Source organism: Nycticebus coucang, chromosome 5, assembly GCF_027406575.1.
Source record: "Nycticebus coucang isolate mNycCou1 chromosome 5, mNycCou1.pri, whole genome shotgun sequence".
NCBI lineage: Eukaryota > Metazoa > Chordata > Mammalia > Primates > Lorisidae > Nycticebus > Nycticebus coucang.
The window spans coordinates 13873151-13889210 of NC_069784.1; the positions used below are offsets into that span (position 1 = coordinate 13873151).

The 16060-nt window shown below is 36.0% G+C and overlaps 1 protein-coding gene across 18 annotated transcripts in view; it reads left to right on the plus strand.

The window, feature by feature from the left end:
- The window catches only part of ADGRL2 (adhesion G protein-coupled receptor L2), a 581138-nt gene extending 565494 nt beyond the window's left edge, over positions 1–15644 (plus strand). For 4 of the 18 annotated variants that reach the window (XM_053591012.1, XM_053591013.1, XM_053591010.1 and 1 more), the window contains 8 exons: positions 2858–2949; positions 3772–3816; positions 4106–4132; positions 4796–4964; positions 7594–7722; positions 8264–8360; positions 10109–10237; positions 13609–15644. In XM_053591012.1, coding sequence (XP_053446987.1) covers positions 2858–2949; positions 3772–3816; positions 4106–4132; positions 4796–4964; positions 7594–7722; positions 8264–8360; positions 10109–10237; positions 13609–14363 — 1443 coding nt within the window. In that variant the 3' untranslated portion in view covers positions 14364–15644. Of the gene's footprint in view, positions 1–2857; positions 2950–3771; positions 3817–4105; positions 4133–4795; positions 4965–7593; positions 7723–8263; positions 8361–10108; positions 10238–10473; positions 10556–12864; positions 12918–13608 lie in introns of those variants that run through there. The other 14 variants (XM_053591017.1, XM_053591029.1, XM_053591015.1 and 11 more) reach the window with 9 other exon arrangements.
- The last annotated feature ends 416 nt before the right edge of the window (positions 15645–16060 follow it).

Consider the following 16060-nt stretch of genomic DNA (forward strand, 5'->3'; position numbering starts at 1 on the left):
ACAGCATTTGTGAAATTTTTAATTTTTTAATGAGTTGGAGAAAAGAAAAATCTTATATTTATCATTTTTGCTATCTTATATTGTGATTCAGAATATATCTTGCATGCTTTTTTTCATAATTACTTTTGTCTTGAAATGATGGCATTTTGTCCTATTGATACACCATTGCCTCATTATTTATACACCATCAAGTCAGATTTCAGAATTTAAGTTAGTATTGGATTTAACTCTAAATTTCTTGACAAACTGAATATTAGTGCCTTGGATATAAGTTTTATTTTCAGTTTTTTCAAATTGGAGAATGTATACTTATAAAATAGAATTTGAGTACAAAAAAATTATTCTACAATTTTATGAATATTTTTCAAATTTTAGTTATCTTTAAAGCAACTCAGTTTTGCCCAGTGTGGGGGTTCATGCCTGTAATCCCAGCACTTTCGGAGGCCCAGGCGGGAGGATACCTTAAGCTCAGGAGTTCAAGACCAGCCTGAGCTAGTGAGACCCCCACCCATCTCTACTAAAAAGTAGAGAAAATAGTGGGGGGTATGGTGGCTGGAGCCTGAAGTCCCAGCTACCTGGGAGCCTGAAGCAGGAAGATGAGTTGAATCTAGGAGTTTTGAGGTTGCTGTGAGCTCAGCTAATTGCCACGGCACTCTAGCCAGGGCAACAGAGTAAAACTGTGTCCAAAAGAAGAGAGAGAGAGAGACTCACTTTTAATTCTTTTGAACACATTTACTTTCAAGTATATTTGAAAGAACAGCTTTATAAAACTTTATTTTTATATTTGCTCTTGGGCGTTACGAGTTTATGTAAGAGAATCACTGAGGTAAGTTTGGAGAAAACGCAACTGGCTGTGGTTAGTCACTCAGCTTGACTCCCGGGAGTGGAAGTGTGGGCATTTTTTGCCATTTGCTGATTGTGGGATGATATTGCTTACAAAGGAAATGGAGAATTAGTTAATTCTGGCAAGTCCATCAAGCAGAGGTCGTTTGAAGAGTCTACCTGTTGTGTTACTTAGGATTTCTTCAAGGCATTAATTTTCTAATTTATCTTCATTTATTGTCTCAGATTGACTTTTAAGTTGGATTACTTTTTACAGAAATGGAACCTTTCAGATATAGGACCATTAAATCTTTGTTTTTATTAGAAGACTTCTAATTTTCTTACCCAAAATAAACCAGTTAATGTTAGACCAAAGAATATTGAATCTCGACACTGCCATTAGAGTCGCTAAGTGATCTCTGGCGAGAGGGAACCTGTCAGTACTTTGTAAAATACGTATACAAGTACTTTCTGCTACCTCCTAAGGTTGTTTTACCCTGTAATTACCTATATTATGAGTTTATCATATTTGTAACTAGAAAGATACACTACATACATATATAATGTTAAATACTTGAGTAAGTGGGGGGAAGGGGGAAAATGCATTGAGTATATTTTTTAAGAATTAAATGAGATAATTAATCTTACTTGCTGTGGTACATTCAACTATGTTAGTCTGATGTCTTAAGTAGAAGAAATGACTTTTTCATATTTAAGCCTTCATTGTATTTGTATGTGGGAAGCTTCATTTTATCCCAATTATATTGGAAAATTGTAACTGCTTTTTTCATGGAAAAATGTTCATTTTTACGCACCTCCATAGTTAATGTTGTCTATTCATTTTCTTTTCATAGCATTAGACTTTATGGGTCCACATTTTTCCACATTCACACTCTTTACTTTCCTTATAATTTCACACATTTGTAGTAGATACTGAACAACTGTTTTCCTTCCTGGAATGTACTGTTCTAATATTTTGTTCTGGAGTGGATGAAGGAATAATTAATGCATGTATGCTTAAAAAATAATTAACACTGAATTATGGTCCTATACACTTTAGGAAATTGGCTAAGAAGAGGGAAAAAAAAACAAGATTAAATTCAGATGTTTTGAATGAAAGAAGAAATAAATGTTCTTATCAGGATGTTTAGAAAGAAGGGCAGAAAGATGTAAAGAGTTTACCTCTGAATTTGTAAAGCAGCCATCCTACCCCAGCGTTGTTGAGGGAAGTGCCAGCCCCACGCTCTCAGCTTTGTCTGCACCCGCGCTCTTTGCACATCTGAATGTTCAGAAGGACTGAAAACAGCCTTTCTTCAGAATTTACCTACTTTCTTTCTTTTTTTTTTTTTTTTTTTTTGTACAGGCTATTTTTTGGTTGCAGTTCAGCCGGGGCCGGGTTTGAACCTGCCACCCTCAGTATATGGGGCGGGCGCCTTACCGACTGAGCCACAGGCGCCGCCCAGAATTTACCTACTTTCTAGCAAATAGACCTAGAAAAAAGGACTGATGCTTTTATCAGTTAAATAGCAGAATATATGTATAGATGTAATATCTTCCAAAAAAACTAATGTTTTTTATATGTTATTTCATTTGGGCCTCACAGTTACCTTATAGATAGATGGTGCAAATGTAACTACCCTCATACAGTCAATGAAAATCAATAGATCAAAACCAGTGATTTTTACAGGATGTAAATTCTTCCTTCTGAGGAATTCACTTTAGTGTTGTCTCATCAAATGGCTTTTTGAGCATGGAGTATATGTAGCTAAAGAAACCAGTTTAGGCTTTCTAATTTATTTAATCATTACCACATGATACTGACTTAATGAGGTTGCAATTTCATGTCAAATGATCTATTAAAGAATTGTTCATACATAGCCAAGTATTTTTATATATCGACAACCTGGTTGTTGCATCCATGGGCTAGCCTCGAATCGTTGTCTCCCGGAAACCCACGCATGCCATTGATATATTTGCAAAAACTTACTTATTTTTAACTCTTCGTTCAGAGTGGTCTGTTTATTTGTTCTAATAGCTGAATGTCATCTTCCTGGTGATCACATTGTGCAAAATGGTGAAGCATTCAAACACTCTGAAACCAGATTCTAGCAGGTTGGAAAACATTAAGTAAGTATTTTGTATTTTAACTTTAATATTGGACAAACTAAGTAAAAGATACTCTCCACAGAGAACACGGGGCTTTCCACCCTCTATCAACCGTAGAAATTATTCAGAATGAAGTTTTACTGATCAAGGTTGAGTCTTACGATGTCACAGTCATTGGTCAAAATTTTGAGAATTTCTGTTTTGATCGAGAGCTAAGAAATTGTTTCAGTGGCTTCATGGAAATTCCATAGCACTGTAGCAGTTTCATTTGAATTTAAAATACCGTTTAAAATAATGTTTCTATTTGCATGGTTGATACGATTATATTAAGTTTGTTTTGTTAAATGACTTTTTGCTTTAAGGATGCTGAGCAGTTTCTACTCCTAATCCTGTTTTCCTAAGAGAATTTACTCTATTACTGTTGTTAACTTGAAGATTATCTGTTGTTTCCATGCTAATGAAACAAATGTTTGCTTTATCTCAGTTCTGAATAGAAGTCGCAATAGTCTATCAAAGGAAAAATGCTATCTAATTAACAAAAAAATGGATAACTATTGAGTCATTATCCTTTGGAACCATTTTCAGAGTTATTTTAAAAATACAGTATAAGCCTTTTAACCTGGAATTTGAGGAGGTCTCATTCAAGTTGGTTATACTGGGGTTGTGAAAAATACTATTTTGTAATGTAAAAATGGCAGATCCATAGTAAGGGTAAATTAAAGAAGTCAGATGCCTCAGATAGGTGAGTGTCAGCTTCATTGCATGCTGCATGGTGGGGAGAGAGCTAATCGTTAGCTTCTCTCTCTCTCTCTTCCTTTTCCTCTGTCTTCTCATCTACACCAGTAATTACCGTGTTTGTGACGGCTACTATAATACGGACTTACCTGGGTAAGGTAGAACCCTACATTAACAAATTTATGGCATGATTTATATTTTTTTACAAATCCGTCCAATACCATGAATTGCCCTTAATTTTTATAATTATTTTGGAATATCTAATTTGCTATAGTATTTCTAAACTATAATGTGCCTTTATTTTTTTAATTGCTTGCCTCTGCATTTTGACTTTTCTTAATTTTGACTAATTTATAAAAATATATAAATGCTTTCTTATTACTTTCTATTTTAATTCTGTCTAATAATTTTGTTTCTCTTTTCTGCTTATAATGCTTTCTAGCTATGAAGATAATAAGCCATTTATCAAGTAAGATCATTAGTTAGACATGGAATGCACTGACGTTAAATCCTCCTCATTCCGTCCTATTTTCTGCAGTTCTTTTCTCCTTAAGCTATTTCATGATGAAATCCCTCCAAAATTATTGTGTTTTGAAGTTGTTCTCATATTTCTGTCCCATTTCAGCTAAGGCTTCTCCATGCTTCGGTTATACACTCATAGGTTCACCTCAAACGAGTTTCTCAGAATCTGAAGTTCAGGTGTCTAGTGATTATCTGCCATTGAAGTTTTCTGTATGTGTCACATTGTTCAGTGTTATGAGTACCCTACCGGCTTCAAAACAGAGGAGTGTACCAATTAAGGACTCCTTAATCTCTTTTATCAAATGCACATGAACAACAAAGTCAGGGGATACTTTGCCATCATGTATTTTAATATAGTTTGGATGCCTTGTTTATTCTGGACTAAGAAAAGGTCATAGCTGCTGTTGCTGTTTTCACTGGAGGCTACAGTACTAAAACGCTATTGTTCTTTCTTAATCAGTGAAAGGTTAAAGCCAAAATGCTGTTGAATTTTAATGTGAACATAGAGAAAGTCAACTGCTACTACTGATAATGTTGATGTTGAAGCATAATATGTGTTCCCCCCCCCCCCCCATTGAACCCCTTAAAAAAATCAACTTTATTTTTTCAGGTCTTGGGTGCTTGGTGCTTTTGCCCTTCTGTGTCTTCTTGGCCTCACCTGGTCATTTGGGTTACTTTTTATTAATGAGGAGACTATTGTGATGGCCTATCTCTTCACCATCTTTAATGCTTTCCAGGGAGTGTTCATTTTCATCTTTCACTGTGCTCTCCAAAAGAAAGTAAGTAATTGAAAGCACCTAGAGGCTCAGCTCGCATGTTCTTTGATTTGAAAGTAATAGACCTAATAAAGACTGTAAGTTACAGCAGGCCTATTATTAAATAGCTTCTTAGGTTTAATGGTAAATGAATTGTAATATCTGTCTGAAAATTTAGGCTTCACAAATAAAATGTGGGCGTATTTTACACCATTCTTCTTTTGGATCTCAGTATGAGGATGTTATAAACTAGATACTCACAGAAGGTCTAAGAAGGTCTGTAAAATGCTTTGTACAAAAGGTGTATGCAAGGTAAAAGAAAAGAGAAAGTAAATTCATTCCTTGCTCTCTAAATCCAGAATGAAATTGAGTATACGGGTAAATGACATTAATTTTTAAAGCCACCCACATATTAAAAAACTAATATTAAAGTTGTCTTTTGAGTAATTTTGAAAGATCTAAAAGCCATCATTTATTTAGTACCTTGCATCTTACTATTCTGTCCTGATTTTATGTTAAGCAGAGCCAGAAAAAATGATTCCACACTTAAAAGTTACAAGTGGAAGACTTGAATCTCTAGCAAGGAGATGTAAACCTAAGTCACTCCCTTAGCTGCCGTTTAGGTTTACAATTTCCAGATCTCATCCTTTTTTCTATCTATCTAATGTAGTCTTTTTATTCTGTTATTACTAGTTGGTCACTAAATTGAACAGAGAAATAGAATTGTGAAAGTGAAAACTATTACGTTTTCCCGTCCTGACAGGGTGATAGTGCTGTACTTCCATCAGTTTTGAATAAGCTATAATTTCAAGACAATGACAGTGGAATGTGCAATACTGACAGATAATGTGCATTCACAGCAATATAGGCATTAGGTAAAACCAACACTGGAGGGTATTATTTGGATAAAATACTATTTTGATTGCCATTGTCTTGGTTATACAGCATTTCATAGCAGTTAACAGCCATTAAATGTGTAGACCTTTTTTTGAGGTATGATGTGTTATTTAATAAAGATGAACTTTACCTTCCTAAATATTGTGCAAGGATAACCTTAGTCATTACTTTGAATTTTGTGTATTTTCTACATAAATGAGCATTTTTGTATACAGGCGTATTATTGTATATTCATAGTTTGTGCGCTTCTGTGCCAGACATCTTTGACATAAAGCTTAGACATAGAAAAGGGGGAAAGTAGTCGTAAGTGTCCTCATACAGTGATATATACTATTAAATGAACAAGGAGATGTTACTGTGCTTTTTAAATTAACAATTATATTTTAAAAGCACTGTGTTGCACTTCTTTTGAACATGTTCCACTTAATCTTGGGCACATCCAATTTGAATGTTGACAGGATGAATTGTTAAGAATATGGTAAAAGATGGGTTAAGATAAAATCATGATTCTTGCTACTTGGATGAACCTATTTAGGCCAAGAAAATGCTTTGAAAGTCTGGCCGGGTTGTTATCTATTCTAATAGGAGTAATGAAATAAAGCTAAGAAGATGAAGATGTAAATGCATTTAAACCTGAAAGGTCATCAGGCGACAAGAATTTTCTAATTCTGCAAGGAATAAGCATCAAAGTCATTTGCAGACCTACGCTTGTGGGTGTGGGTGGAAGTCTCTTTGGAGTATTTTTTTAGAACCCACTAGAAAAAATATTTTCTTATGCAACTTCTCCTTCTTGTCTGACTTGTAATTTCAGAGTCTGGCTCTCATGCACAGTACAACATGTGTGTGTGCCAGCGTAATTTCACATAGTTCAGCACCCTCCCAGTTGTGTACCACCACTCTACGTGGGGCCCTATTATGCAGCCATTGCTTGGACTCTACTTTTTGAAGTTTAGTCAAAACTTCTTTTTAGACCTAACAACTTTTCTATCTATTCATATATTCAAGCTTCAGGGGAAAAGGGAAATTACATGGGTAACTCATTAATGGGAATGGAAATTGCATAAATAGTTCCCTCGTGTGCTAATGAAGTGTATAGACCTCTTAGACTCTCCATACTAAACACAAAAGCTAGACACATCAGAAGATGAAGAAAACATTCCATCCTAATTAATGGCAAATGTATCAAAGTCCATGTTTCCTTTATTCTTGTGCCAATGTAGTCTTGTCATTATTAAAGAGGTTACCCGCAAAACTGCAATCCAGTCAAAGAGGTTTGTGTGTCGACTTCCCTAAAAGGACATGAAGCTTATAAAACTTAAATGACTGAATTAGAGTGATTCATTGTAATGAAGCAAGGAAAATACTAAAATTTCATCCTATTTTCTTAGCTCCCAACACAAAATTGAAGTTGCTAAGTACATAGATAGATAAAGCTTTGAATATAGAGCTGTCGTATTAATTAATAACTAATATGTGCCTAATAACAACAACAGAGCGTAAAGTATCTCTACATGTTCTATCACATATTAAATACCTTAGGAGCCGGGCTAGCGGACGGAAATATTTTTCTGGTTACTGTGTCCGTAATTTTTAACTGAACTTGATTTTGAAAGTTCCGTTTATTTTCTCCACGGATAAGTCTTAGAGGAACTTTAATTCTTCCCGGTTGTCGTCACTGCTCATGTAATTAGAGACGGGTGAGAGCGAAGCGGGTATGTTCACATCGGTCCCTTGCTCTTGTGATTGCTCGGTGCAGGTACGGAAGGAGTATGGCAAGTGCTTCCGACACTCGTACTGCTGTGGCAGCCTCCCGACCGAGAGCCCCCACAGCTCGGTGAAGGCCTCCACCACCAGAACCAGCGCCCGCTATTCCTCTGGCACACAGGTAACAAAGAGCCTGACAGCGTCTTTAATTAACCGAATTTATAGAAAGCCTACTGAGATGTTCTGTTCAGATGCACTAATTGTCTCCTCATGATAATCATCCAGATAGCAAATACTTGCTTTTTTTTAGTATTTTGGTTTTAATTTCTCCTTAAATATTTCTTCAAGGTGTCATCCTTTTTGGTGGAGAGTTCTGGAAGAAGTCTATCCCAGTCACCTCATATATCCCGAGGCCTACAGCACAGTGCCCACATTGTAGGCACTCAGCAAACATTTGATGAATGATCAGTCATCTCTGCTTTTTTTTTTTTTAAGGCAATAAAATCATACTTTTTTTTAGAGTGAAAGGTTAAAGACCCCTCAGATGGTTATTAGAGAAGCAACAGGGTGGTTTAGTTTTAGACCGGAAACAACACACATTTATTAAAAGGCCAGCACATGTTCCTGCACAGACTGCGTAGGGCAAACCGTTGTGTATTCGTAATAGGGGAAGCTTGGGGAAACTAACCAAACGTATTTGTCTTGCTATTTTATATTAATAGAGTCGTATAAGAAGGATGTGGAATGACACTGTGAGAAAACAATCTGAATCTTCTTTTATCTCAGGTGACATCAATAGCACTTCAACACTTAATCAAGGTCAGTTATTAGGAAAATCTGAGTTTATTATAATTTTTTAAAGTACACATAAATTCCTTTGATTCAGTAACATGTAGCGAGGGTCAGGCTGGAAAAGGTAATTATTGAAAATATGCTTTGCCACAGATTAAAATGTTTTCCTAGTGAGTACAGATTGATCCTTTTCTGATCAAGCCATTTATAAAAGTTTCTTCATAAACCGTTACTATAATGAGAATAGCTACCATTTGTGGAAAACAGTGCCAGTTTTGCAGTGAAAATTCTTGTTTGTAAAGTTCTTTTATTTTACCTTTTTTTCACAAAGTAAAAAATAAGTGCTAAAAACAGTAAATCTTCATAAACAAAATTAAAATACATCAAAGTTTATAAGGTAATTTTTTTCCCTGTATGCGGGTCACTATGAAAGTTTGGGGATATACAAATTCAAGAAATGTAAAAAAAAATAAAAAAAAAATCAAGAAATGTAAAAATCTGTCAGAGGGAAACAAATGACGCTGTCCCAGCAACACCAAGAAGCAAAGAAAGTTGAAACTTGCACAGGTGAATCCGCAAGGATGCTGCAACTGTGTTTCTTGGAAGTAAAATACGTAATGGACCATAACACAGTTTCTCTCAAAACGTTCATAGTGACCCACATATCATTTTGTGTACCTACAGTGGCAACTTCAAATTTATCATATAAATTGTTATAATTTTTACTTTAAAATGTGCTGGGAAAATGAAATAATATACCAAGATACGGATAGGTGTGCATGCCCACACACATAGTTCTGACTTAGTAAATTTCAATTTAGTATGAAAAAATTAGTCTTGATGATTTGCAATATAAGTTAGAATTTATCACAATGGACTATAATAGATATTTTTAATTGTTGAAATTGTTCTCATGAGATTCTAGTATGAAAAAAGGAGACCGTGTGGCATTTAAGGCCAAAATTTTAAAGTAGTTTTAGTCAAATTGCATTACCCATGTGAAACATATGATAGATAGGCATTGAATGTTTGTATTTTGTCAATAAGAATGGTGAAACATGTGTTTATTCACATTGCTGTGGTATTTTACCTGACTATCCAAAAGCAAATGAATTATTTAGTGCTTCAACTTTGAAACCTGGCAAATGAGATTACAGAATGAAGATTCTTGTTATGAATGGTCTAATAATTCATAGACACAGTCTTTTTTGTTGTTGTTTTGTTTTGTTTTTCAGCATGTTGTGCTTTTGCATTTACTAAGAGCTCTTTGCAATGTGTCATACTTTTTACCTGTTTGTGAAAGTTGTTTTTCCTCCTGCTTGTATCAGATTTGATATTAACACAGATGTTTTCATGAGGGATAATCCCACACCTGTAAATTCTGAAAGTTTGAGATTCCCTCTGCTGGGCCTCCGTGGTTAAGTTTTTAATATTAAGCAGTAACATCTTGAAATATAATGTTGCTCTCTATGCATTTAATTGCCATTTTTGTTTAACAGTGCGTTTGTATAAATTAGTAAATGTCACCCTCACCAGGTGTTTACTTGGGGGACTTGGAAAGCACCTGTGAATTACTGAAATTTAACTTCCCTCTCCCCTTTCAAATTAGTAGTTCAAATACAGTCAGAACATTTCAGCAGATTTTCCATTGCCAGTTTGTCCGTTACCCTTGATGAATAATAAAAAAAAAACTTTATTACGACTGTAAACTGAAATAAGAGAACTGATGATTTTTTTCTTTTTTTTCCTTTTTTTTTCTTTTTTTTTTACTTTAGGAATGACTGGCAATTACCTACTAACAAACCCTCTTCTTCGACCCCACGGCACTAACAACCCCTATAACACATTGCTCGCTGAAACAGTTGTATGCAATGCCCCTTCAGCTCCTGTATTTAACTCACCAGGTGTGCTTTACTTACGAATAAAACTACCTTTCTTCTCTGCTAAACTGAGCTCTGATCTTTGCCCTGTTTCTAAAATATGCTCAAGTTGTCATATATTTATTATTATATCCTTAATTTTCTCAAATTAAAGAAAAAATTATGGTATTGTCTATGCCAGGCTTCCAAAACTGCACTATATTATAGTAAAAACTCAGTCATGCTAGTATTTACGATAATTATCCATGTTTTTAACACAGGTGGCATAAATCTTAATATATTATTGCAGGACTGACATCCCATGGTCTGAGAGCCCATCTTCAAGATTTATACCATTTAGAGGTATCCTATCTCTATAATATACTGTTCAGTTCATTTTAAAGCTTGCTGACAAAATTTGCTTCTGGAGCGAATTAGCTAATAAAATAATTCGGATGCCTAGGTATAGAAAACCACATCCAGCCTTATCAATATAAACAAACTATAGTATAGTGCAGCTTTATGGTAGTTTTCTTAAGAAAACTTTGAGAATAAAGTAAGTATTAGTCAGTTTATACCTATAGTTTTTAATTGGGGGAGGGAGAGAGATTGTCACTAACCCATCCCGTATTACTATGTTTTCTAATAGCTTATATTTAAAAAAAATTTTTTTATATATATATAGAATATTAACAGTTTTCAAGATTTTTGTAAAACTTATCACATGATTACTGCTAGCTTATAATCTTTACTTGTGATTAATGTTTGCCACTAAATTAAACACAGAACTTCGTTTCCAATTTTTTCTTAAAATTCTTTTTTAACGTGACTGCAGCTTCTCTTTTCATTCTCTTGTTTTCTTACTTTCCTTATGCTTTCCTCTAGCAACCTACAGAGAGACAAGTATGGGAGTAAAACTTAACTTTGCCTATCAAATGTAAATTTTTTCAGCATGATTTTTAATGGGCACAATTAAAACATAACTAGCAGTCATGAAGTAGACTCAGCGGGCAAGTGGTTCACAATTTGCAACTAAAATCTTACCAAATTCAAACAGTACATCCATCTGTACTAACTTTTGTCAGTAACAGGTCTGTAGCAAATGCTGTCTTTACTTAAATATATCCAGTGCTGAAATAATTTGCTCTATAAAGCCTGAAGTACTGTCAACCAAAATGCTCAATGATTGACTTATCATTTCTGCATTCCCAAAGTTATCTTGCTACAGGCCGTGAAAAGTCTTCAAGTCAATGACCTGGACTTGGGCAGAAAAAGATGCTTCTTTAAAACTAGGCAAAAATATCTTAAATCTGTAGTATATCATAGAAAACACCTTTTGGAGCGTATCCAGTATAATGTTTTATATTTATTAAGCAATGACAAAAAGAAAAGAGAATGTTTGGAAAGAGTGAACCTCTACAGAGGAAACATACTAACACAGGATCCGTGTGTCACCTGTAACTTCCCATGCCAAATGTCTTCTGTTGCTACAGCTTAAAGAAATAAAGACTATGGCACATACAGAGCTAGAAAATTGTGTCATGTGAGCTAAAAGAAGCCTTAGAAATAACTATTATTCTAATTTTGTTTTGTTGTACGTGGATCATTATACAAATTGAAATGTCTTGCAACGTTCAGATGTGAACATTGGAACAGTGTTTTCAGAACAGTATGAATATCACTAACAAATATAATCTCTCATTTTTGGTAATGTTAATTTATCCAACAATTAATCAGGTATTTGTCTGAAGTTTGTGTTTTTTTTTTTTTCCAAAAGAAATTAAGTTTTCTAGGATATCTACAGCTTTAAGTGTGAGCACTAAAAAGGGAAATTTCCTATTTTTTTCCCCAAGAATTAACTATTTTCCTAAACTCCTCCAAGCCTTGCATACCATGCAGCAGCCTCACAGTGGTCAGTCTCATTGCAATAACACCATTTCATCCTTTTTTTTTTCTTTACAGACTTATCTGTAGATAAGTTACTATTTTTTTTTTCTCTAGGATTTTGAGAATGAATAACCTAACTTTCCATGGTGCAGATCATTTAATTTCTCTAAGACTTCTTTTTTTTTTTCATTTGCTTGAGAAGCACTGTGACTGTCTTAGTTTACATGTTTATGTGTCTGTAGAAAATACAACTGATTCAAATACAGCATGTTACCATGTTTGTTTTTTTTTTCTCCCTAAGCCTCTTTTCATATCTTCAACAGACTTATCCAGTCTTTCATTCCTTTAGAAATAAAACTATATTAGCCAAGGCTGACACCCTTCTCCCATTCCATAGTTAATATTTATTCTTGGTTTAATTTCTGTGACCCATACTTAAGAAATCTCTTAACATTTCTGCATTTGACCTCCATAGCTGTGGTATCTATGGGCCAACCTTGTACAGTAGCCTGCTGGTTCATTCGTTGCTGTCACTGTGACTGATGCAGACTGCAGGGCTGCAGGCAAACTTTGACCATTAGAAGCCTGGGGCCATTGCTATTAGAGAGATGATTAGTACTAAAAGAAAAAAATCAAAAATAATAAGAAACATTAAATGAGAAATGAAAAGGCTGCTATTGCTGATAATATAATTTGTTGAACCCTTGCTCTGACTAAGTTGCTGAGAAGCTTAGAAATTTTTCATCATGTTACAATAAATCATTTTACTTTCTTTTATATATCAGCTACTCTTAGGCCAGATAGCCTGAGCAGACAGACATGATGTGAGTTGTCCAAAGTGAGTCATTCCACCTGCTGTCTACCGTGTTGTTGGATGGTGCTTGTGGGCCGCTGGTCCCGTCAGTATGAGAGATGGCTGTCTTTGTTCAACACAAATTCTTTGTATCCGTCCATTTTTTTTCATTCTTTTTTTTATTTCATCTCCAGAAAAAGGAAATGTTAGAATGTCGTTTAAAAAGTTGCTTGCCAGTTATGTGGGTTTATGTTGTACATTTGCCTTTCGGTTTTGTATCGTGACTTATTCCTTTTTATTTTAGTGTTGTTTAGGACAAATTCTGTTAATTTTATTTTTACAAGCCATAGTCCTGTACTTTAAAATGTAAACGTCACTAAATGAATTGCTTTGCATTAACTATGCAAGGGCATGGAGTGAAGTCTTCTTGGTAAGCGTGAGAGATTTGACCAAAATCAATTGATCAACTACTGTCTCCCCAATTTGATCAAAATAATATTCTATACGCCATTTTTCCCTCCCTGGAAAACACTATTAGTTTTTTAACACTTTTTCCTGTGATCTAAGGGGTTATAGTGTCACAGTTGGGAATGCAGGAAAGCCTGGCACTCTTCAAGAGTTAGCTTTCAAATACAATTTTGTCCTGAACGACATTAAAAAGTCTCGTACGAAAGTAGTAGAGTTTCCTCAGGAAGGAACAGGGACAGTAACGGTAACGCCTCCTTTTCTGTTGCAGGACATTCACTGAACAATGCCAGGGATACAAGTGCCATGGATACTCTACCGCTAAATGGTAACTTTAACAACAGCTACTCACTGCGCAAGGGGGACTACACTGACGGGGTGCAGGTCGTGGACTGTGGACTAAGTCTGAACGACACGGCCTTTGAGAAGATGATCATTTCAGAATTAGTGCACAACAACCTGCGGGCCGGCAGCAAGACTCACAACCTGGAGCTCACGCTGCCAGTCAAGCCCGTGCTGGGCGGCAGCAGCAGCGAGGACGACGCCATCGTGGCCGACGCTTCATCCTTCATGCACGGTGACAACCCAGGGCTGGAGCTCCGTCACAAAGAACTCGAGGCCCCGCTCATTCCTCAACGGACTCACTCCCTTCTGTACCCGCCGCAGAAGAAAGTGAAGGCCGAGGGGACCGACAGCTATGTCTCCCAGCTGACGGCCGAGGCCGAGGACCCCCTGCAGTCCCCCAACAGAGACTCCCTGTACACAAGCATGCCCAATCTCAGAGACTCTCCCTACCAGGAGAGCGGCCCTGACGTGGAAGAAGACCTCTCTCCCTCCAGGAGGAGCGAGAACGAGGACATTTACTACAAGAGCATGCCCAACCTCGGGGCCGGCCGGCAGCTGCAGCTGTGCTACCAGATCAGCCGGGGCAACAGCGACGGGTATATAATCCCCATTCACAAAGAGGGGTGTATCCCCGAAGGAGACGTTAGGGAAGGACAGATGCAGCTGGTGACGAGCCTTTAACAGGACAGCTGAGAAGGGCAGGGGCCACATGCAAGTAGTAACAGGTCGATAAAGACTCCATGGGCCCCGTGCAGCTCCCCGCAACTCCGCTGAAGGGACAGCGCCGTCCACCTGTGCTGCTCCGGTGTACAAAAGGATGACTGAACGTTGCAGTTCTGTGAATTTTTATAGAACGTACAAAAACTTTGTATATACAGAGTATACTAAAATGAATTATTTGTTACAAAGAAAAGAGATGCCAACCAGGTATTTTAAGATTCTGCTGCTGTTTAGAGAAATTGTGAAACAAGCAAAACAAAACTTTGCCGGCGTTTTGCTGCAGCAGTCTGTGAACTAATTTGTAAATATGGCTGCACCGTTTTTGTAGGCCTGCATTGTATTATATACAAGAGGTAGGCTTTAAAATCCTGTGGGACAAAATTTACTGTACCTTACTGTTCCTGACAAGACTTGGAAAAGCAGGAGAGAGATTCTGCACCTGTTTGCAGCTCGCTGCAAACCTTTTACATTAAGGCAAAGATTGAAAACATGTTTAACCACTAGCAATCAAGCCACAGGCCTTATTTCCTATGTTTCCTCAACTGTACAATGAACTATTCTCATGAAAAATGGCTAAAGAAATTATATTTTGTTCTATTGCTAGGGTAAAATAAATACATTTGTGTCCAACTGAAATATAATTGTCATTAAAATAATTTTAAAGAGTTCGAAGAAAATATTGTGGAAAAGGTCTTGATTGCACATATGTTATGAAATGTTTTTTCTTACACTCTGTCATGGTAAGTTCTACCCATTTTCACTTATTTTCCACTGTATACAGTGTTCTGCTTTGAAGAGTTAGTCTTTATTCTTACATTTAAATTTCTTATTGCCAAAAGAGCGTGTTCTATGAGGGGAAAACTCTTTGAAGCCAGTTCATGCCATGCCTTGCACAAGAGTGGTGAAATCTAGAAAAGATTGTGTGTCGCCCGCTGTTTATTCTTGAACAGAGGGCAGAGAGGCACTGGGCACTTCTCACAAACTTTCTAGTGAACAAAAGGTGCCTATTCTTTTTTAAAAAATAAAACAAAACATAAATATTACTCTTCCATAATCCTTCTGCCTATATTTAGTAATTAATTTATTTTATGATAAAGTTCTAATGAAATGTAAATTGTTTCAGCAAATTCTGCTTTTCTTTCCCTCCCTTTGTGTAAACCTGTTAATAATGAGCCCATCACTAATATCCAGTGTAAAGTTTAACACGGTTTGACAGTAAATAAATGTGAATTTTTTCAAGTAGTCAACGTGCACTTTTATGTATGATACATGATTAGCTTTAACACACTGGTCCTTTCTTAACTTTCCCCCCTTGGTTTAGGTAACTTTATACATAAATCCGTGGATACATGACAGAATGCAGTTAAGTTGCCTGTATGTTCCTTGTGCTAAAAAGAATATATTTGTCTTCCAATTACCCATCATATATGCACAAAATCTGGCAGATTAAGTTTCAATAGGGAACTATTCGGAAAGTATTAAATATTTTTGTTTGTTGCATTGCACCAGAACTAAAAAAATAATTTTTTTTTTTATTAAAGGGTTGGAAATTCTACCATCAAACGTGGCATCATTAAACAAATGGAGCTTTTTTTAAAAATTAACTTTTCAGGGCGGCGCCTGTGGCTCAAGGAGTAGGGCGCCGGTCCCATATGCCA